The sequence below is a fragment of the Rhinolophus hipposideros genome (assembly GCF_964194185.1).
Source record: "Rhinolophus hipposideros genome assembly, chromosome: 6".
In the NCBI taxonomy this organism is placed as follows: domain Eukaryota; kingdom Metazoa; phylum Chordata; class Mammalia; order Chiroptera; family Rhinolophidae; genus Rhinolophus; species Rhinolophus hipposideros.
Window position 1 is genome coordinate 40,523,665 of NC_138052.1, and position 24,986 is coordinate 40,548,650.

The 24,986-nt window shown below is 33.9% G+C and overlaps 1 protein-coding gene across 4 annotated transcripts in view; it reads right to left on the minus strand.

The window, feature by feature from the left end:
- Positions 1-24,986, minus strand: part of KCNH7 (potassium voltage-gated channel subfamily H member 7) — a 441,540-nt gene that overhangs the window by 19,404 nt on the left and 397,150 nt on the right. For 3 of the 4 annotated variants that reach the window (XM_081052826.1, XM_081052825.1, XM_081052823.1), the window contains 3 exons: positions 13,153-13,405; positions 9,997-10,202; positions 8,057-8,156 (listed from right to left, as the gene is read on the minus strand). In XM_081052826.1, the coding sequence (XP_080908952.1) occupies positions 8,057-8,156; positions 9,997-10,202; positions 13,153-13,405 (559 nt within the window). The remainder of the gene's footprint in view (positions 1-8,056; positions 8,157-9,996; positions 10,203-13,152; positions 13,406-24,986) is intronic. The other variant, XM_081052824.1, reaches the window with a different exon arrangement.

Sequence of the window (24,986 nt, forward strand, 5' to 3'; positions counted from 1 at the left end):
TTTCCATTAGTGTCCTGGGGAGACAGTATAATTCTCCATCTGGTTACTCCTAATAACTAACCAACATATTCCAGAAGGTATATCGTTTTCTAGAGAAATGTTTAACACATTGTCCCCATCTACAATGCCTGCTTGTTCTTGCTTTGTTATTTATAGAAGGCCAAATGAACTGATTTAAGGCCACTCCAGAAAAACTTCCAACTGTTTTTTTAAAAATTCTCATATGGTATAGAAATTAAACAGAGATTTTTTTTCTTTCATATATATATTATTTAAAATATAAGAACTCAGAAACCAAATCAAGGTAAAACTGGTCAGGGTTTGAAAATCAGTCTGATGTGAAATTGTTATTAGGAGCTAATGTTCTGTCCATTAAAGTTAAATGTAGCAAAAACATATTGCTTAATTTATTTTCTTTAAGAATTCCCACTTGCTCAGTCTGAGAAGACCTTAGACTTTTCCAATCTCAAGTACTGTAGACATCATTGATTACTTAGTGTCACTTGTCTTTCTCCACTCAACCAGTAATCTAATTGGTTGTAAATATTTAGATCAGCTCTTCCTACACAAACCCTTTTCTCTCCAGTGTCATGGATACAGCCCTCCTTAACCCTGTAAACACTTTTGTCATCTCTTCCTCTGTTTTGTTTTGTTTTGATTTTTAACTTGTCCCCTCCCGAAAATTTGATAAAAATCCCCCACTTTATGAATATATCAGTTCATCCCTCAAAAAAAAATAAGTGTCCAATTTTATGCTACTAAGTGTGAAAAAAAAAAAGAAAAAAGAGAAAAGGAAAAGCTTCACTTTTCTAAATTATCTTCATACCTGCTCAGTGAATTGCATCAGATTGCTGCTCCTAAGTAAACCTTTGTGCTATTTGGCCACCAGTGGGATTTGAATCAGCTTGTCTTTTAAACATTTTCATAGAATCTTTTCTAGCAGAATCAAATGCAAACTGAATTAATCATTAATTCATATGGCTCCAATCTAAGTATGGAAATGCTAACATGGATATTTATGATGAATGCACATCACAAATTACTAAACCATTTTGTCTCTTTAGCTTGAGAGGTCTTGGAGTTCTCTGCAGATTTTTAAATCCTCACATGTTACTGATAAAATTTTCTGTCCCACCTACTGCATAAACCGCAGTCTTAGTTTTTAAATTTATGGCCTAATTTTGGATGCTTAGGCACAAATCCATCTGCTAACATATATTGTTAAATTGAATTATAACTTGTTAATTTCAACTCAGGACAAGTATCCAAAAAATGTGGTGAATGGGGGATTATTATTTAGTTCTATAGTAAAATGGAGCAAATTACTTCAAGTACGTGATATCTAAATCATTTAGCAAAAATTCATATAAAAGCAGAATAGCAAAAGAAGAAGAAAAAGTTTGACATATTTGAATTTTCTAATACATAAAGAGAATCATTCCACATTTATTTCCGTGTTCATTGCCGATGGACAATCAGCCAGATGCTTCCTGGAACCCAAGCCCTGTGAACAGATTTCTTTGACGCTGCCTGACTGCAACAGCATTTCTATTCCTCACTAAATAAATCAAAGCTTCATATTCTATTATTTAAAATGAAACTTGAAATGACAATCTATTTGTGGATTAAAAATAGAAACTGCTGAGGTTTAGGTTGGAGGTTGACTGATGGAATACATGAAATTGGACTAAAATGCATTATAATTAGCATTCAGGTACCTCTAGATTTTGATGGTCTGTTTTATGTCTGCCTTTTTCTAGTTAAACTGGATTATGGACATTAAAAAGTATTAGGTTCTACTTTTTGGTTAATGCTATTTTTATTCTATGTAGAAATAGTATTCTGAGAGCAGTAATCTGAAGTAGCTTTACATTTTCCCCTTTGCTAGAAGTGAGATTGCATAATCACTTGTTATCATCATTTTACAAAGAAAACATTTTGCCTGTTTAATTAAGCCTAAAATTTGCTTTCTGATTTAGATGACTGAAAACATTTTTTTTTTTTTTCAAATTCATTGTTTCTGCAGGCTGACAGTTCGTCTCCTCCCCTTTCCGTCATGGTACACAATTCTAAAGCATTTGTGATTTGTCTTGTGCATGCCTCTCTGGATTCAGAATGAATTTAAGAGCATAGAATAAGATTGTCCCGATGGAGTAGCTGACTCATCTGTCTTAAGAATGATAATATAAAATTCTTCCATTTCAAATAATCTCGTAACAAACACTTGTGCTCGCTCCATCTTTTAGGAGTCTTTCAGATTAATTACCATTTTTATTTTTCAGACTCAATAGGTAGACTCGACTTTTGATCAAAGAGAGTCATTTAATGTGCTCTCTCAACATCTGAGTTTTAGATGTCCTACTGGTAACAATTTTGAGGTAAGCTGAGCCTTTTCCAGCCAGATACATTTAAAAAATTCATATTTTTGGAAAATTGGAATCTAAAATAAATTTTTTCATTTGATTTCAAGTACCTTAGTTTCTCTCTAGCTTCAAACAATGTTGAAAAGGAACTAGTGTGATTTTTCTATACAAATACAAGATTAAAAAATTAAAACTATATTAAAATTCAAATGAAGATACATTTCTTTATTGTTAAAACATAACAAATGTTAATCACCTTTGTTATTGGTGAAGATATTTCAAAACGATACCAAAGTATGATATGAATATATTTAAAGGCTTAATTTAATAAAATTAGAATTAGACAATGCCTGTTCCATAAAAATAAGTTTAATAATGCATATATTTATTCCTTACTTCAATAACTTTCATAAAAATTACTTTGGAGAAACGCTTTCAAAACTTACTGACTTTTGGATGACAATCTGAAATCACTAAACCAGTATTACAACAAGATAAAGTTTATTGCTATCCTTTGAAACGCAATGTGTGATGAGTTCAAGACATTTTCACTCTTATTTTCTTGAACATTAGATTTTTTTCACTTCAAATATATGGAAGTACCTATTTTAATAAAAATTATATGGGTCGGGAAATGAGAAAATTGCAGCCTTTCCTCCCTATTCTTATGATGCATAATGTCTCAAAATGGGTTCCTGTTTTTCAGTACATGTGTGGCAACATCTAAGACCAGGAAAGAGGATGCTGAATATTTTTTTCACTTTGTTTTCCACCCCTTCAGTTAGCAAAGGCACATCTTTAACAGTATTTTTAAATTTTCTTGTTTTTCGGACCTGTTACATTGCTGTTGTCCTTGGCTTATTCTCTGCCAAAGGTTATTTGGCTCTCTAAATCAGTCATTGGTAACTACTTTGATACTGCATTTTCTGTCAATGGAAAGAGCTAAATATTCCAAATATTTGGTCACAAAAGCATTATCAGTAAAAAATGTGTGTGTGTGTGTGTGTGTGTGTGTGTATCTCATGTGCCATTATATATTCTGTTGTACTAATATATTATCTATATTATAAAATATATACAATATAAAATTTAAAAAAATGTTCCCATAACCCAATGGGTCATATTGGTATACTCTGCAGTAAGAACAACCTAATCTAATGTTGAAGACTACTTAGAGAACATTTTAACATGTTCCAGATGGCTATGCTTCATTTACTTATATTATTTATGTGCCACCATGTGATTAATGCTTGTGGCCACTAAATAAGTCATTGAAGATTCATTTTTGTTCTTCACTTTCTGTAATAATAACATTTTACTTCCATCTCAGGAGTGATAGTACTACAAGTCACCCCCATATAACATGGCTGTTAGGTTCCTAAAATATGTCGTGTTATACAAAACAAAGAACTAGTACAAAAAAGGGGGTTAGATTTTAAAAATTAAAAAAAAATAGTATTATATTTTTATAATTAAGAGAAACATCTTTAATAAAGCAATTTGCACCAAAAGTATAACATATTAATATGTATTAAATAATGCTTTCCTCGTCATCACTACTAAGCTTTTATTACATTCTGCATTGTCCACGGATTTCCCTAATTTTGAATGAGATATTTTTTGCTCTTAAAAGCTCTTATTATGCTCCATGTTGTTCAGGGATTTCTTTAATTCTCAAACTGTGTTAAAGTGAAACAGTGTTATAGAAACGCCGTGTTATACGGGGCTGCCTGTAAGTCTTGCAGTGATCCTAGTCCAGTTAGGAAGGTCTTGGGCACCTCCATGCCAAAATTTTAGGAAGGAAAGAGAACTTCTTGAAGACACCTTCAAAAAATACAAGGTGTCCTCAAATTCAGATCTGAACTGACAGCTCTCTCTTATTGGGGAATGAGTTCATTTTTCCAGAAGAAATATGAAGCTCATGAGGACAAACCACTTTCATTAACAAATTCATTCTAAGAGAGAAGTGAGCCAATACGTTAGGTTTCTATTTTGTTCAAGTCACTTTGCCAGAGGTTCTATATGTATCTTTTCTTTATATATATATATATCTTTTTGAATATAAGCTCTTTAGCACTATGTGGTAGGCAAGGTTGGAAGTGGGGTGGGGAGAGATGAGGACTGAAGCCTGAAGAATTCCAGTGCCTTGTTGAGTAGATAGTGAGTGACAATGCATGACTCAACCTCTGTCTGTCTCCAATGCCCAGCCATGTGTTCTTCCCCCTGCTTATTGATGGCTCTGGTAATTACTTCATAGTCTTCAGTACTCTTAGATACCTGCCTTCAAGGTATTGTTTCACATGAGTAGTAAACTAACTCTAAAATAATCAAAACATTTCAGGGGCAGCTTTTAATTTATGTATCTCCATATCATTTAGCATCAATTACCTTCTGAAAGTTCTCTGTTCTTTCTACTTAATTATATGCATGTTTTTCTTCTAGAATTGATTCTACATCAAAAAGAATAGAATGAATGGCCACCTTCAGAGCAGGATATTGGGGTGACAGGACTAAATTGCTTTCAGCAACTTTTATACTTGGCAAAGCACCATGGGTTCCTAAAGACTGGGATAAGCTCTCAGGTTCTGGATAGCTGGAGTTAATTGTGTTTTCATATTTACCAAATTGTGCTTACTCACTGACTTACCAGGAAACTCCAAATAGCTGCAGGAAGGCAGGCAAATCCTTTACTATCTATACTGTATATAAAATGGTCTCATAGACCAAGCCTCTGATTAGTGGAAAGTTTTCACAATCAATAAAAATGTCCAGTAGCACGAGTACTATATAAATTGTGATGCGCTCTCAGGACCTTACAAAAAACATTAGATTGTTTAGCTTGAGAATGTGGAAGCAAAACAAGATTGAAAGGAGTTTTAATAATTCTTTAACTGGATGGGAACATTACTATACAGACAACATCATCAAGTTGTTCTTCATTTCAAAATAAGAGATTAACTTCAGGATAAGGAATTTATATTAAGTCTATGGAAGTACAACTTGACAGTCATGGTCTTGATTTTAGAAAAGTTACCAAGAGAATAATGAAGGACATTGTAGAAATAAATTACCACCTATCTGTGAATGGTGTATTGTTCTGCAATAAGCCAGAGGATTCAACAGTTGTCCCAATGCAATAAGTATTTATCAACCATGCTTTGCTAAAGAAATTTATAGTTTGGTAGATATAAAAGGACAAATACACCAATAATCACTGTACAGATTTTGACAATATAATGAGAGGAAAGTGTCTCAGGAATTCATAAGTGAAAGAAAACCTATACATCTGAGGAAATAAAGAAAGAGTTTATGTTCAATATTTCATGGGAGATTAACCTTGACCCCCCAAAAAATGTAATTGTACTGGTTGAAAAACTGGTGTGGAGTGTGTGAGTGTGTGTGTGTGTGTGTGTGTGTGTGTGTGCGTGTGTTTGAGAACAGGAAGATAAATTCCCATTAAGGTTCTAGAAGAGGATAAACGGGGTCTAATATATGGTGATGGAAAGAGAACTGACTGGGTGGTGAACACGCAATGAGAGATATAGATAATGTCTTACAGAATTGTACACCTGAAATCTATGTAACTTTACTAACAATTGTCGTCCCAATAAACTTTTATTTAAAGAAAAAAATTCCAATTATGGTAATAATATAAGCAAAAACACAGAAACAATTTACATGGATTAGAGAACATTTCAGTTCATTGAAATTTAGAGCAAACTGAAGCTAGTAGATGAGCTCCTTCAGGGAGCTTCAAGAATTCAGAGATAAGAGAACAGTGCCAAAAAAAGAACTTGGATTAAGGAGGCAAAAAGAAGAAGAGAATCAAAGAAAGATGCTGAAATTCGATTTAATTAATTACAATAATTCTTTCAACAAATATTTCTTAAATACCTTCCATGTGGCAAGCACTGAAACTTTAGGTGACTAAATATTTCCCACCTCCATGGGGCTTATGATCTAGAAACATTCAATATTGGTTAAATAATGATGCCAATAAACACAGAAGTGCAACTGGAATGAATTGTGCAAAAGAGAGGAGTTGAGCAGGGAAGGCCAAGTTAAGACAGTTAAGGAAAGAGTGGTATGAGATAAGACTGAAGAGGTAGGCATAGATCACCCTAATAAGGATTTAGGGAATGGGAAGTCCTTATAAGGCTTTAAGCACATGGGTGACATAAACATAACTGCATTTAGAAAAAAAAAACAAAAACAAAACTCATCAGTGGTCCACTCTCGAGAATAGATCAGAGAGGGTCAAGTTGGATATAGGAACGTGTTTTGGGATGCTAATTCAGTATTTCAGGTGACAGATTATTAACTTGGCCCGGAGTTGTAGCTATGAAGATGGAAAGAAGTGAACCAAAAGGGACCTAGTTTGAGAACTAAATGGAGATGGATTGGAGGTAGCAATAAGAAGGCTTGTTAGAGTTGATGGAGAGGTTGAGAGAAGGTTGGCACCCAGACAGATATCTAGTTTGTGTGACTGATTGCATAGTAGTGCCATTTAAAGACATGGCAACTGATGGAGAGACAAGTTTCCAGGAGGACATCATGAGTTCAGTTTAGGGAATATTGAGTTTGAGCTGCCTATGAGATTTCAAGTAGATGGTTTAGTAGGCAATTGGATACATGAGACTGAAGCTCAGATGGTCTGGGATTAAGAAGTAAATATGCACATCTCCTATGTAAGAATATAATGAAACTATACACATAAATGAGATCAACCAGGGAAAGAGTATGCTATAGAATAAGAAGAGATTAGGGCCTAGGGCCATGCCTTCAGAAATGCTAATAACTAGTTTTGCAGATAATGATCCTGAAATTATCTTCAGAGAATTAATGGAGCAGGCGGAAAATAGGAAGAGTGCAGTGTTACAGAGGCCAAGACAAGAGTATTCAAGAAAAGAGGAACTGGTTCACAGTGATTCGGCTGAGAGGCCAAATAAGGTGAAGATTGGAATGTTTGTTGGATCAGCATGGGGCAAGAGTGGAGGCTTCTTCAGGAAAGCCTTCTCCCATCTGCTCAGGCACAATTAAATAGACCCTCAAGGGGCTCCCACTGAGGTTTGTTTATTCTTGTTGCAGCACCCACTCTTTCTATCCCAAATGAGAGTGTGTGTCATCTCCCTTCCTAGAGAAGGCAAGAGCTGTTTCATTTACACAATTTGTTTCTCAGAAATTGAATAGCTCTTTAAAAATGTGAAATGTTAAATACATATTTGTTGAGTGTATGAGTCAAACAATAGTTAAGACATAAAACTCGGAGAGCACAATGAGTGGCAAGTGTCTCAGAGAGTTTGACGGTGAAGGGAACTAGCACATATTACCTTTCTCCATGTCATGCATGGAGCACAACCTGTAACGAGAGTCTTCCCTTTATAACACTCTGTTCAGAATTCTTAGGCGTAGTTATTCAACTGTTATTAACCTTGTTTTCTTTTTTTTTAAAGTAACCTACTCTATTTCTCTATCTGTGTTTTCCTTGTAGCTGTCAGATGGCTTTGTATATGGCATTGCTGAGAGCTGTCAGTCAGAAACCATATTATTAGCTACTGAAAAAGGCAAAGGACTTACCTTCCTAAAACCTGAATAAAGTTTACCCTTGAAATCAGAAGTATAATGAGCATTTAAGTATTAAGAGCTAATAACCACGTGCTCTACATTTAAACTTTATAAATAGAATGAATTACCTTTTTCTCCTTCACTATCAAATGACAATTTCCTTCTTCGTAGTTTGTAGTTGTCCCCTTCAGAGTCATTCATGGACTGTGATCGTAGTAAGAGATCAGCCTTTGTTAACAGAATATGAAGATAAAATGAAAGATTATTTAATCTGAACATAATGCATTATCAGGAAACTCTTTACCATTTCGTATCATTTCAACCACTGTGAGACTTAATTATTAGATTGCAAGCAAACAGCTACAATACTTTGCTTAATGGTTGTCTCCAAATTATCAAATAGAATGATAGAATATTTCTAATAGTTTCACCATCTGATGGGGAAATCATAGTTTTAGAAGTTATTCATCAGAAACGTTTGGGGATGATGTCAACATTTAGAGACAACATATTCCTTTATGTGGAATGTATTTTATGTAACTTGGTAGAACTAAAATAAAAATTATAATAATTTAAAAACTTTGTAGAATGTGTATTACTGCAGAGAAAAAAAGTATAAACTAATTATAATTAGCTATGATGTTTAAATTACATGGTAATTATTGCAAGGTTAAATTTCACAACAATAAATATAAGGTTGAAGTCAATAAACCCCATGCTTTGAGCCCTTTATTATTTTTGTTCCCAGTTCTTTCTCCCCCACCCTTCTGGTTCACTGTGTAAAATGTTATCTGTCTTGTAAATAAAAATGGAAGTTCCCAAATAAACAGGAGATGGAATCTCCTGCTTTATATATTTGGTTGCTGCCTAGACTTTTTTACGTAAAGAAATTATCTGAGGTAGATATTTGTTGTTTTTCAAGGCAAAATCAGAATGAGGTTGGTGACATAAAACTAGGACTTGATAAAGTACTAAAGTAAAACCATCATAAAAAAAATATGCTCTTTATAACTCGAGCCTACCCCCCTAAATATTTTTTAACTTTTCAGTGTTTTAAAAATAATTATCTGACTTGGTGCTTCAGAATATTAATGGTGCCCTGGTTACCTCAAAAGTTTATATTTGTCTTTATCTTTAGGTCTCTCGCTGTACCCGGGAATGACTAACTCCGGAGAGAATTCAATCTACCACCTTTTGCCTAACTATTGACTTGAGGATCTTTATTCCAGAGAGTATATAGTTAGCATTAAAATACATTGGCAAGTGTCAAAAATCCAACAATTGATTTCGGAATAAAAAGAATTTAAAACTGGAGTTGGGATTATGGGATTTTGAGGGGAAGAGGATGGAGAAAAACCTAGTAATGAATCGTGGGTTGCAACATAGTTTCTGTATTCTTAGAATAGTGGTAGATCATACAGACACATTTTCATAGTGAAGGAGAGTGAGGGACATAAGGGCTACACTCTCAAAACTCATCCTAAGTTAAATTATATGTAGAATCATTTAAAATATTATTTTTGTTAGACAATATTATTCATTCTGCAGCACTAATTTAGACTAAAGGATAAACCTGATTAATTTATACTCCTGTAATTTAGAGATTGGGTTAAATATGGACCTAAACTTGAATGAGTTTAATTTTTCATTATTATTGAAAAGACGTTACTAACGAATACAGATTGTAAATAATAGCTGAGAGAATATTTTAATCTCTGTGTAAGGTAAACTCATTTAGGGGATTTTTCATAGTCTAGAATCACCCATTTTTTACAAATAGTTGGCACACTGAATATAAACCAAGGCTATTTCAAATCAAGGGTCACACCTAAGAATTCTTAAAAGATCAAACTTAATTGACTACTTAAAATTCAATAGGTTTAAAAGTAGTTAGATTGAATTCCTTCTTTATAATTCAGAAATTCCAATGTTAAGTAGACTTTTCCTCTGAAATATTCAGAATTGGTAAAGTTTTGCTACAATATTTTGCTTGACCTTTCAGAGATATTTGGGCAATCCAAGAATAAAATAAAATGTCAGAAGTACAAAATAAACAGTTAACATATACCTTTGCACTCTCATGCCTTAGGTTGAAAGTCAACTCCAGGTTTGTGAGAAAGTGATCAGAAAACTCGGGATACATATCCAAAACCTCTAATAAGTCTTCTCTCTGGATCTTATGCAAGTCACAGTATGTGAGAGCTCTTACATCTGCATTAGACTTCCCAGGTTTGGCATAAAGATGGACCATTTCTCCAAATATGTCATTTTTTCCTTAAATAAAGAAAATAAAAGGAGGTAAAGTAATCTGAATTTAATGTTTTCCTTCTAAAAGTAGAAGGGGACCACTGACCAATCTCTGAGTCAAAGATTTCAAATGTAAGATCTCATGGCTAACAGACACTTGGGCAGCAAAATTCCAGTACCTCAAACTGATGGCCCCAGTCATGTGTGTTTTCTGAGTGGCATTTGCCTCTTAGTGCTCTGGTCCTAGTATGAGCTCTATTTTTTTCTTGTTTTGATTCTTTGGCGAAACAACTAGAATGCAGCCATCATGGTTTTAGACTGCTGTGCCCCACATTGCTGGAGAAGGGTTTTGCCATGTAGTAGGTGTGGACTAATTTTGTCAATCCAGAAATATGAGAAAGGCTGTGGTGAGTCAGATTCTTGAGCTTTCTATCTCAGAATGTTCTGTGCAGGTGATGCCAAGCATGGGGATATGGTGCAGCCTGTCAACACTTAGAGAGCTAGGGGTGCAATCAGAACATTTCCTGTTTCCCCTAGTAACTACTTAGGGATTTGCCCTTAATGAATATGTCCAAATATTCAGCAAATGTAGTTGTATTCTTTTAACCTGTGTAGTCATTTCTCACCCCCACCCCAACACACACCCGGCCTTATTCTAAAAGTCTGTCCTTCTTGCTTTCTTGCCAATCCTGAGGTGATTTCAGTGTCTGGATTCTGAGGAGCTCGCCCCACAGCCCTCGCCTTGTCACATGCCACCTGCTTTTCCAGGCTTTGTTCAATGATGAGGAAGATAATGAGAGCAGCAACAGCAAATGCTCACTGAGGACTAAGTGGGTGTCAGGCACTGGGTCAGACGCTTAGATGCATTATCTCATTTCATCCCCAAAATAATGTCATGAAGAAAGTATTAAGTATTATCTAAATTTTATGAATATGAAAAATAAGATAAGAGATCAACTGATTAGGTCAAGGTCACCTTCTCAGTTGGGTGAAGGAAACAGAGGGAGGAGCCAGGATAAAATCTCATGCATTTTGACTCCAGTCAAAGCCTTTACACACCCCTTATACTTAATTTTCTTTTAATACTTGCCCTGAATGTCATGGCCACTTAGATTTTTGTGTCTCTGAATGTCAAGACATTTAAAATTGTACCTATGTGCTTAATAACTACTGATAGAGTATTGATTATACAGATTTTCAATGGCAATGTAAAATGGTACTTTCTCACATATATCCTGAAGCTTTTCATATTTAGAAAAAAAACTCCTTGGATCTGTTAATTATGTTTTTGTTAGACAAGTGCATATATACTTGACTATGGAAACTATCAAACACTTCGAAACAATGAAGTTCTTACTAGTAAGAAAAGAAAATGCTGTAATATTCTTACCTGGATGTGAATTTAATGGGAACAAATCAGATACCACATCTTTACAAGAAAAACTGATGTCAGAGCAAATACATTAACTTTAGTTTAAATAAATACCTAGCTTTTCAAAAAATAGAATGAATAATCATAATTTGTGAGGATTTTAGGTGTGGATTTACATGGAGATAGAAACAGAAAAGGAGAATCTCCTGAAATTCTTTACAGCTTTGATACTTCAATATAGATATTATCAAAGAAAAGCTCTGAACTAAATTCAACATGGGCTTTGTATTTTAATTAGCTTACATGATTGTAAATGAGCAAAGAGTAAGCCAGTCAACATGCACACCTTAACAACACACTAAAATTACTGTTTTATAAAGCAAGAAGGCATGTTACCTTCCTTTAGAAACTAGGACTGGATGATTTAAAGATGAGGAATGCAATGAAGCATGCTCCTTCACTGAAATGTACCAGATCAAATTGTCAAAAGGCCAAATCTGTTGCAAATCTAACTATTGTATACTCACTAAATGATTTAGAATATGTTTTTATTCTTTGCCTGGTTATTGTATTGTAAACCAAATTGCGCATCTTTGTTTTTTTAATAATTTTTAAAAAGCTATCATCATAATAAATTTATCAAAATACTTAGAAATCACTCATACATCTTCATTCATGCATTGGGTACCCTGCTATGCCTTACTCTGGTTCTACACAGAAGAGAAGAAAACAGACAACATCTTATCCTTTGGGATGTTAACATCAAAAGTAGAGTGAAAGGAAATTATTGAATTATTGAATGCTCATTTTTTAAATGGGCATGGATTTAATCCACAAGAGAAAAAGAAGTGCAAACGATTACAACTGTTGGGGGTGGGTGCCGCCACGGGCAGACTGAGGTTTAAACCTACTGGCTAGGTGGTAGGAGAGGATGACCTCCTTCTCTCTGCTCCCTTGTTCATCCCCACTGTCCTAGCATTCCAAAGAAATCTTACAAGTTCACACTGACAAAATTTATTTTTGAAGAGACAGATTGGACAGATGACTTTCTTTTGCATCCAAATCAGTTTATTACTAATTTTAATCTCCTCATTGAAAGTTCAGAGCTCTATATTACCTAGGTAATGACTCATAGAATGCCATGTGATGGTACACAGCAGGTAAAAGTACACGACAAATAGATGAAATTTGTCAAAATGTAAACCCATTGCATGACAGGGCATTGGCACGGGCTAGCCAGCACGCTTACAACATATACATTTTATTTAAGGAGTTAAGGGATCAAGCATGAATCCAAGATCCTCTAACATGACAAGAAAAATGCTGACTATTTTCATATATTTGGCCTTAAATGTTTTAGTAGCTGCCAAGAACTGAAGAGTGTCACAAAAGCATTTAAACATCAGAGAAAAAGTGAGAGTCAAAAAAACATTTTCTGGGATGTTAATTTGATTTGAATTGAATTGTAACAAACCTTTACAATTACCCATCACTCTTAAACTGTACTCATAAATAAATAGATCAGTCCTCTTTTCTATCATTTTACATGGTGCATTGCACCAGCTTGTCACTGAATTTGTCACCATCCAGTTCTAAAACACTCACCCAGAATAGCTACCACAATGTCATCTTTGAGGATTTCAATGGAGCCTCTGGATAAGAAATAAAGTGCAGTAAGGACATCCCCACAGTGAACCAGAGTGTCTCCTGGAGGTGCATGGGTGGTCTTGAACTTCATTGCCAAAGCTCTAAGGCAACCTTTACTTGCCCCCCTAAAGGCTTTGCAGTTTTGCAGCAAAGTCTGGTTGAGATGTAGACAAATGTCAGCTTGTAAACATTCTGGGAAACCCTTGAGGACCTAAAGAAAAAAAGTAAAGTGTTTCATACTACAATGAACAGAGCACCTCCACTTAAAATATATTTCTTGTTCACAGAACCACAGGTGTAGTGATTGTCATACAGGAGTTCTTAACAATGCTTCTACCTCACCCTCCTTTATTTTTCATTAATGAATACTTGGCTTGCCAAACATGTTAAAGTTTTAATTCAAATACTTGTTTTCTAAATTAACTTCAAGCATTCAGACCCAACACAAATGCTGTCTTACTAAAATGGAATGCCTACGTTTCACACAACTTCTTATTCCCTGCATTATGTTATTGAGTATCACACTGTGCACAGATAAAATGCAATGTGACAATTAATAAGACATAACTAATGAAAGGTGGTACAACTAGAAAGACAATGTTTTGAAGGAATCTCAGCTCAACTGGATTGCTATCTCTGGTATACATCTTAGTTATAATTAATTAAAATAATGATCCACGGTATTTGTAAATGTTATATACCAGAGAGTACTTGGAATATTTATGTCTCATGTGCACATTATTAATACAAATATTATGATAAGCACTGAAAAAAGAGAAAGAGGAGAACAGCAAACAGACTTTAAAAATGTAGTTTAGATTTCAGAATTTCAGAATTGGAAATTATGCCAGAGTTCACAATGTACACATAAAGCTTTTAACAGAGCTTCACGACAGCCTATTTATTCAGTGACTGATTCAAAACTTGTAGAAAAGATTAAACAATAGTTTGTGACAAGTGTTACTCAATTTAAACTGAATAAAACTTCATGGTATTTTATAAAATTCCCAGTATTCAGTGTGTGAAGACACTCAACTCTTGCTTCTCTGTATGTGTTTAGCTATTTGGGGTTTTAATTGTCATGTTTTTTTTACTCTGACAGTAAAAATACATCCATTTAAATATATTTTGGCGTAAGAGGGAGGAGGCATTACACAGTGACTAACAATGCAATTTAGGAGTTCCTACCTTTTTGGGTCAACCTTACTATTGCTATCCAATATACTTAAAAAGTAATTATTAATTATTTGCATAGATAATTCAAATGTATGTGACCATAGAGGAAATTCAAATTAGGTTACATTTGAGTTAATTGACAATTATCATCACTTTATCAAAGTAGCCACAGGACTCCTGCTTCTGTAGGATCGCTGGGTAACGCAATAGGTCAGATGGACTGTGGTTAAAATACAAATGGATCAAGGAGAGTCTGAAACACAACAGCTACTATTCTTGATCTTCTCCATTGTGTCGTCACCCACAGAAACGGGTCAAGGGCATTTTAGAAAAAAAACAACCTCACAGAATGTGAGTTTTGGTGATGAATTTGCCATGCTTGTGCAAGTCACTTCATCCATTTGTGTTTCTTTGCCAGAGAATAAGAGCCTTTGCAATATTGAAAATTTGTCATAGCTACCAATAAATAGTGTGCCAATTGTCAGCCACTGCTCACCCAGCTCCGCATGTCTGTAGGAACTCAGGCTCTTATCCTGAAGTGAAATATCCCCTGGCTCAGACCCAAAAGAAATGAGCCTTCCTCTATCTGACTTTCTGGACACTCATCTGAAGCCTGTCACCTTAACTGTAACTTCCTGGTGTCCTCTATATGACTCGACTTCTGACAGATTTCCTACTTGGACTGAAGACCTCTCCAAAATGACAACTTGCCTAATCTTTGCCCATCCCTGCCTTTGGGGGCTGGAGGCTCTTTTCTCACTCTTTGCCGGGATCCTAAACATCCCATCTTCTCTCATGGAACCAACCCTCTGGGTCGCTGATCCCATCTACCTGTCTAAATGTCACATTGGATTCTTTGGCAAGTGATGATAGACTGGAGTTAAGCCAGGTTTGTACATGTTCTCTGAAATGGGGCCACTTTATCTGGGGGGGCTATAGTAGGAAAAAAACTCAGTTAACTGACATCTTTACATATGATTTACTTTTCCTCCCTGACGTCCACTGTTGTGGTCTCAACATAGTAACTCTTAGATGTCCCCATGCAGATAAAAATGTAAAGAGTATTATATCAAGTAACAAATTAGATATACTTATTTTTCTCTTAAGATTTGGCTGGAATAAACTACAAAAAGGCATTTTTACATTTCACATAAACGAGAGATATTGCTGTCATTACAGTATTTGGAAAGAGCATACTGAGTTCGTAACTGCTATTTCTGGCATTTTCCTGAAATTTCTCACTTATACTTTCTGAGTACAGCTTGAATATAGAAGGAAAAAGTGTGTGTGTGTGTGTGTGTGTGTGTGTGTGTGTGTGTGTGTGTGTACTCATGGGTGTGTATGCATTTTTGAGTTGGAAAATGTGGGTTAGATAGAGAGGTAGGGGTTATTCACTTCTCTGCATGTTTTATATGAGCTATGGAATCAGACAGGCATGAGCTAACATCCTACTTTCATCATTTAACTAGTTGTGACTTTGGTCAAGTCAATTAACTTTTCTTGAGATGCAGTTTCTTCTATTGTAAAAATAATTACACAATTAAATGCAATAATGTATGTAAATCATCCCATGCACTGCAGATGTTCAAAAGACAGTTTATTTCTGGTTTTTCTTTCCTACTTCCTTCCTTTCTTTTACCTTTTTTTTTTTTTTTTTTTTTTATGGTCACACATATTTATTGTTCCTGAGGAACTAGTATGTTCTCTTTCATTAGGACTTGAGAGATGCAACACTCATTATGTTCTTTTCTTTGGCCTCTATGTTGTATAAGAAACTCCTCACTAAGTTTTGGGCTCCATTAACTCAATAGAGTTTAAGAATTCTTTTTACTCTCATCTCAATAGGAAACTTTTGTTTCCTATTTTTGACTTGTGTTAAATGTTCTGTCTTACTTGCACTCAGATTTTCACTGTCAGTTATCTTAAATCCTTTCAAAAGCAGCACTTACTAAATCAATTTACAAACATATTCTTGGAATTCCAATATTCTTAGAATCACTCACAAAACCTTAAAGGAAACTTGGGAAAGTTTTATATCATTCTCTTCTCAAGTGTCCTCATTAAATGTTGTCATCTCCTAATATTCATCTTACTAGAAGTGACACCCATTAGAAAGAATGACCTCAGTTGGAGGTGCCATAGAATCCCACAGAGAAGTCTTTGTTTACAAGGCAGGGCGGGATATGAGGTGTTATCAAAAAATGCAAAAAAAAAAATAGCCATTAATCCCCCTCAAAATACTCCCTCTCACTTCAAACACACTTATCCCATCATTCTTGCCACTTTCCGAAGCAATTCTAGAAGTCCTCTTTTGTGAGTGTCTTTAGTTGCGCTGTCATGGCTGCCTCGATGTTTTGAATCATTTTGACTTTGGGCAAGAGCCAGAAGTCGCATGGTGCCAGATCCAGTGAATAAGGTGATGAGGACACATCATGATGTTTTTTTTTTTTGACAGAAATTGCCATACCAGCAGCGATGTGTGATATGGAGCATTGTCATGATGGAGGATGAAGTAAAACACTCACTAAAGAGGGCTTCCAGAACTGCTTCAGAAAGTGGCAAGGACAATGGGATGCGTGTTTGAAGCAAGAGGAAATATTCTGAGGGGGATTAATGACAATGTGTCTTTTACTGTAATACATTTTTTATTTAAACATTCACCATATTTTTTGATCACACCTCATACACAGATCTTGGCATGAAGGATATGTCTAGATTAAGTAATTCTCCTGTGTCCAATTTTCTCAATTTTCTTAAGTCAGTTACATAGATCACTGGAGTAAAGCTCAATAGAAGTTAGTATTCAGTAATTGAATCTTTTACTAGCTCAGAAGTTTGGATGTCCTAAATAAGTTAGCAGCTTTGGAATCTGGGTTATGCCTAAGTAAATGAACTTTTAAAAGGAGAGTTAAAAGAGAGGGAGCTGTAGTGGAACAGAGGTAGAAGAACATTGAAAAGAACGTGAAGAAAAGGGAAAGTTTAAGTAGATATTTATCCAAGACACCCCTTTCCATTCATCCCAGCTGTGTGGCCTTCCTTCCTTCCTTCCTTCCTAACTCATTGGAATTTTTCTTGTTAGGTCGTCAGTTCCTCTGCTAAACTACCTGACTCAAAACTTCCTCACTTAGCAATCAACACTGGCATTTTACCTGGCCAAGCAGATGTGATTGCAAAAAGTAGCTATGTCAAGTACAAATCAGGACACAAGCTGGTTTAGTGATCGGTATAATCATTTCTGCTGCTGTCTATACAGCCTGCTTGTCTGCCATTTTCTGAAACTCTGATGGTACAAAGCACTTTTTACTGTGCATCTGAAACCATTATTTTGTTGACTTAGTCTGATTTCAAAGACAATGTAGTATCACCCAGAATTAGTCTCATGGCCTGCACTAGGAAAAGTAGTCCTCATTCTTCTAGCAAATATTCATTAAGTATCTGCTATATACTAGGCACTATGTTAGGCATGAGAACGTAACAATGAATAAAACATGTTCTGAAAATATGCTTGGATCTCACTCCTTTCTTTAAATGCCCAGATTATTAAAAAAAACTTCAGGAAGTTTTACAAATATGCTTCCATAACAGTCAATATTAGAAAAGTGAAATTGGGCCTTTTTGCTCACCTTAAATTAACTTGTACCATGAGAGTTCATTTGAACAACCATTAGTGTTATAAATGTACATTATAAATGTCCAAATTTGGCATGAAAAGCAAACCATGAAAAGTTCTAGATAGATAGATAGATAGATAGATAGATATAGAAATATATATATATATATATATATATATATATATATATATATATACACACATATATATTTTTTTTAATAATCTGTTATGGAAGCATATTTGTAAAACTTTCTTATGGTATAAGGTCACTTGAATATTTTATAAATGCAAGATTGATTTCTTTTTACTTTAATTTATGTACATAAAACTCTTTTGGACTCTCAAATTATGTAAGGTAAATGAGAGTGCCTTGGTAATTTCAAGTATGAAATGATTTTCTGTGATTGTTAACTCTATAGCTTAGTACTAGAGAACGCAAAATTTAAGAACATTCAAACAAGAATACCCAACAATGACAAAAACAATATAGCATGATTAAATCAAAGTAAAACTGCAGAAATCACACAGAGAGAATGAAAGTGGAAATAATGAAATACGCCATAGTAAGCACTTTTCAAACATCATCAAACATTAAGGCACAAGTATTTAACTTTATGTTAAACTTCTCTCTAATGTACAGATGCTGACATGTATTTAATAGGATAAACATTACAAAATTGCCAATATTTGTAATTATGTAGTGTGTGAATTCAAATTTTCTCTGTACTGAGCAATGAATACAAAATTTAGAAGTGAATGGATGCTGAAGTTAATGAAAGCCTTCTGATCAAATCAGCTTCTGACTTGATATGTGTGCTCATCAAAACAACAGTCTTACTAACTTTTTAATAAGTAAATCTTGAAATTGTAATGCATTTATACTAATAAAACAATTATACCACCTATTTTATGTAATGGGACTTAATTGAAAAGGAAGTTTGGTCCAGGTCTATAATAGATTATAACTAAAGAAATACCTCCTGGGCACATTTGTTTCAATGCAATCTGAATAGAGGACTATCATAATTAATGAAGATTTTTCCCTTTTTTATGTGGCACCATTATATCACCATTCCAGATGGAACCTTCTTTATATTAAAATTTACTCTGGGAATAGTTCTTTTATAATCAAATTTCAATATAATTTTTGCTTTTCACTCTAACTATGTATCTTGTGGGTGAGAAAAGTGATTTACAGTCTCAAACCCATTGTCCTCTTTTCCAACCAGCAGTTTAAGTCTTCCTTTTGTTCCTATGATATACTCTCTATGCTTCTGGTCCCCCCTCCCTTTGATTAAAGAAAGGCAAGGTTGCAGAAGAGAAAGTTATTTCCTTTTTAAACTTTTACCTGGCTGCTGATAGATAAAGATTTCTAAATGCAGTTAAATATTCATAATATATTGACAATAAACTGTACTATCGCTTCCTTAAATTTAAAACACAGGATTCAATGTTTGCTGTTTTGTAGCCTGCATTGCAAATCACTCTTAGAGTGCTTACAGTTTCTAGATTCTGTTAGAAGAGTCAGCAATTGAGTTTTTATCAAGACACTCTCTACATTCCTTCCATAGTTGTAAACTGTTGTATTTGCTTTTGAAAAGAATCATAATGTATTCGCTAATATTAGGATGGTGCAAAAGTAATTGCGGTTTTTGCAATTATTTTTAATAAACCACAATTTTGCACCAACCTCATAGGTAGCCCCTATCCATATAGTATTGGAAAGTTGATCTATGCTGTATTGAATAGTTTTTTATTTGTTTCACATAAGGTAGCTGTACAGGGGGGCATTTGTAAAGGCAGGCTGAAAGCTGCATTGAGAAAGACAGTCTGAGTGTGGCAAATGGTTCTCCTAAACAGCAAATTAATCATTTAAACAACTTTGATAACTGTGAGAATTAACAGGAAATTTTCTGGGGAAATTCTCTGGTTCATTAAATGCACTTAAATCTTGACAAATAAGGATTAATCAAAACACAGATTAATACTCCCTATGAAGCACTAAACTTCAAGCATGATTATCAAATAGATTAGGCAAGTAATATATTAAATCTTCAGCCTCTTAATATAAAATATTAAGCCTAAAGCCTTAATATTTTGTGGCATTTTTGATTCTGATAGAATCATTGTTTTCCATGTGGGTATTCAGAGTTTGATAAATCCTTAGTACTTATAAGACACTAAAACTTGCTTCTTGTTGTTTCTAGAAGTTAATGTCCTTCCTTAATGGAATCTATAATTTTGAGGTCATCCTAGATCATATTATTTCTATGGTTATGGTTTATCATTAAGGAATAGGAAACATATTTTTTAGGTTTGTTTGGTGATTACATGTTTAACATTTCATGTTTAACCACTGACCGTGATAGGTGGATTATTTTCATATTTGTAAAAATGCAAATGTACATAACCCTAGTCCAAAGCTCAAATTGTTTAGTCATTTTCTTTCTTATTTTACCTTTATATGGCTGATGAAAATAAGGAAACTTTTTTTTTTTTTTTGTATGAGGCCATCATATCTAACCAGATTGTTGGAAAAGCAGATTATTGTGGAATCCATGACTAGGGACTTTTATAAGCCTTGAGAAAATTAGCTAATTTTCTGCATGTGACTTTTCGACATTTATTATATGGTAACATAATTTAAAATGAAACAAAAACAGATGAGCAGAACAAAAACTTGCCACACATAGACATGGAAAACAATGTCATAAATTCTGAACCAGTTTTAGTACAAGTAAACATCCCTTAAAAAATGAAACAAGAGTCCTCCTTCCTGTATCTTCCCTTTCCTTTTCCATAGCTCCTTCCCCCAGTTAACAGCATAACAGTGAGATGAGATGTTTCTCTGCTTTCAGAAGGATGCCTAAACTTTAACCTGACCCAAATTAAGTCAGGGCAAAGAATGAGTTAGAGTGTGGGTGATGATGTGTTTGTAGAGGGGATTTATTGCTTTTACATACATGTCCTTGTTCCCCTGACTCTGAAGTCCTTCTTTGAATTCAGCAAAAACCTGACTTAAAGAGGTGCATTACAATTTCAGAAATGAGGTATCAGGGGAAACCTTGAAATCCACTAAGATTTCTAAACATTACAGGAGGGATTTACATCCTGAGAATCAATTTCAGTACCTTTCCTTCAACCTCCAACTGCTTGAGAGAGAAAGGGAGGGAAGGTATGAACAAAATATAATTAGAGTGGGGTCTATTGAAAGTCTTGCAAATTCTTCTTCCTAAATGGATTAATTGTAGATGACCTGAGCTTGCTCACAAAATAAGGAGAAGGGAGGTGCTACCTGCAGGTGATGAAAGAAATGATTTAAGTACCACCTTGTACTTGATATACCATCTTGAAATTGGGTCTAGTTTAATGTTTCAGAAATAATTCTCATGTATAATATTTTACAACAAAATCTTTTGATTCATTTATCCACTTTATATAAGGAACATAGAGTGGTGAGTAGCCCATTTTTCATATATGAAAATTGAAATATAAATACATTAAAGAGTTTTATTTGTGGATGAACTAAAACTCCAAACTTACTCCAGAATTCCTTCAATTATTGTGACTTGCCATAGCTGTCTATAAGAGTGGATTTCTAAAGTTGCTCCCAGTATGGTGAGATGCAAAATGTGTCCCATTCATTTTATTTATCAATTTGATCAATAAGTAATAAAGAATAGAGATTAGCATACATGTCATTTTCATTTTGTACCAGTTAGGGTATTTGTCCCCAAATGATCAGAGTTAGATAACAATACAATTGTTTTTCTAAAGAAAATGATGGCTATATCAGGAATTATATAACTTTTTTTGCAAAATAGCAGAAGCTCTTAAAATAGTAGAAGTTCTCTTCCTCCACCTATCAGATTTCCTTTCTGTAAAATGTATTTATTCTTGTTACTCAGCACTCTGAATGTTCCAGACACAGTTCTAGCCTTTCACATTTCTAATTTGACCAACTGAGTTATAAACCAGCTGTGAATGTTTCAAAAGCTATTTATGCCAGCTATAGTTAGTGGAATTATATAATTCAATTATATTGTGCATAAAAGAATGAAATATGTATAAAGAGAGAGAGGAGGATTCCTCCCCCTTCATGAAAATAAAGCTAAATGATTTAGAAAACCTTTACAAAGGTCAGTTATTTTAAACAATGCAGCCAAAGATTGCTTTTTGCATTAGGTTTTGCATTAGGTGGGGTTGCTTAAACATTTCTAAAAGTGTTAGTTTAATAGACTAATATGTAGTCTATTAACTCAGATTATAATCCAAAAAATAAGAAAAAAATTGTGACCAGAGAAAAGTGACCAGGAAATCAGAAGTACATGGCAATTAAGAACCACACTCTATGATAATCACTGGATCAAAGAAGAAATAATTTAAAAACAATAAAAGGAGAACATTTCATACGAAAACACATGGACCCACAGAAAAACTTGCATTGAAATGAAAATGTATAGTCTTAATGCTTTCTCTATTACAAAAGCAAGACTCAAGCAATAAAGGATCTTAACACAGATATTAAGAATAATAGGACACTCCAAAGAAATCAAAAGGAGGGTATTAATGAATATAAATGCTAAAAACGAAAGGAACAGGGACAAGAATAAGTAAACCCAAAAGCTAGTTCCTCCCCCTTCAAGGGGGATTTTTCCCCCTTGAAAAAATCCATTTAAATATACAAATCTTTCAAAGGCCTGCTAAAAGAAAGGAGAGAAAATAAACATACAAGCTTAAGATTATGAAAGCAGATGTACCTGCTGATACAGGAAAAAACTAAGTGAAATAAAAGAAAATTCTACATGCAATTTTATAACAACTTTGAAAGCCTAGATAAAATACATTAATTCTTAATAGAACATAAATTATCAATATTGACCAAAGAAGAAATAGAGTAAGAATGGTAATTAAAGTATTAGAGTTAGAATGATGATTAAAGAGCTATTGAGACGACCAGAACCAGATGGTTTTACAGATGTTTTCTAACATTTGAGAGCATAAAATGGTAGACCAATACCATTATAAAATAACGCAATATTTTAAATAATTTACTAGCCAAAAAAACCCCACAAATTATCAAATTAAAAAATTATAACCAAGTAGGATTTCAGAAAAGCAAGGATATTTTAAAAGAATTAATCTTAAGAGTTAAAAAAAAAAAAAACTATTTTCATTGAAATCAGCTGTTACCGCTTAAAATTGTTTATGAGAATCTAGTGAACTAAAAAGGCCAATAAATAGTATTTTTTTTAAAAAAGAAAATGAACTTATCTCTTTTTGCTACTGATGTGATTGTATACCTACAATGTTCTAGAGCAGATTGTCAAAACCAAACCAAAACCAAACTAAATTTCCCAAAACCAAACCAACCAAACTAAATTTCCCCCAAATAAGGAAAAGGTCCCATTAGAATGAGGCAGAGAATTCGGTACAGTGGCTATAAAGAAGATAGCTTTACTCCTTGTTATCTAGAAGTAGGTAAAAATGAAAAAGTGTTATGCGTTTCATTTTTTCACGTGACTAAGCTATATAAAATTTAAGAATACTTTTAATAACAAAGGTAAGAGTTCCTAAAAAGAAAATGACAAAGTCTTATTGAAAGAAGTGCTGTGTTGTTAAGATCTAAACCAGTGGTTCTCAATCCTGGCTATATATTAGGATAGACATATAAAAATACGGGTGCTCAGACTTCACTATAAGCAATTCTGATTTAATTGTAGAGTAGATCTGAAACCCTGAAATTTGTGTAACATAATTCAGATGGTTTCATTGTGCAGCAAACACGCAAACTTAATATTGAAATTCCAAAGTGGTGTAAAAATTAATACAGAATGTATAGAAAGGGCAGAGGTAGCAGCAGGCTTACAGTCCATTCTCTATCTTTCCCAAAGAACACCTGCAAATAAAAGTGGGCAGCCAGTGACACACGTTAGTGACCTGCTCCTGGCAAACACACTAAGAGTGTGGGGTATAGTTCCTTTCTACAGTGTGTTGTTAGTACAATGTACCTAGCCTAAATTATGACAAACAAACCTTTGTCAGTAGATTTATAGGACACGGCTTTCTGGAAAATGTCAGGTAAGCTATATAACTTCTGGAGTATAAAATGTGGGTGTTTAATGACCTAAAGCATTTCATTCTGCTTAATTGTTATGTCATCACATGCATGCACTGTCTAGGGACTTCTTATGTTGAATTTGAGCCAGAACATGTGCTAATATAACAAGGAAGGCTCTCCATGCCTTTCTTATGCCTTATGGTTACATATGTTATTGAAATTATTGGTTAGATCTTGATACCAGTTACAGTTTCTGATTTCTATGAGCCAGATTTAACAATTGTTGGGTTATCTCCAAAACCCAACATGGAGTTTGTTGTGATTGAATAAAAATAGTCATATATTTTACATGGAAGAATAAGTATTCTCAAGTAGCAATAAGAAAAACAAGATTAATAAGGGTTAACCTACCTTGCCAGATATTAATGCATGGCATAAAACCACTAAGTACAAATCATTATTATATTGTCATAGGAATGGAAAAATAGAGCCAATTTGAGAGTAAAGATATGTATCCCAATTACATCTGATAATTTAATGTATAAATAAGGTGGTATTTTAAATCAATAGGAAAATAATGACTTGCTTAAATTCTACCAGTACTACCTTCTATACATGTGAAGAAAATAATTTACAAAACTATTTAATAATAACTTACAAAAATATTTTAAACAGATTACAGGATTTTCTTTTTAATCATATAACAAAAGGAAATCTAGAAAACGAATTCTATAAGCCATAGGTTCAGCAAGACCTTTGAAAACAGGACATGATCTCTGAACTATATAAGAAAAGTTACCCAATTGGATCATGTTAAAAAACTAAACAAACAAACTAAAAGCTTTTAAATCCAAAAGATATCCTAAACAAAACCAATATATAGAAAAGAGTTTAGGAACAAATTTGATGGAAGAAAAAGCATTACTATCTGTAATTTATAAAAAA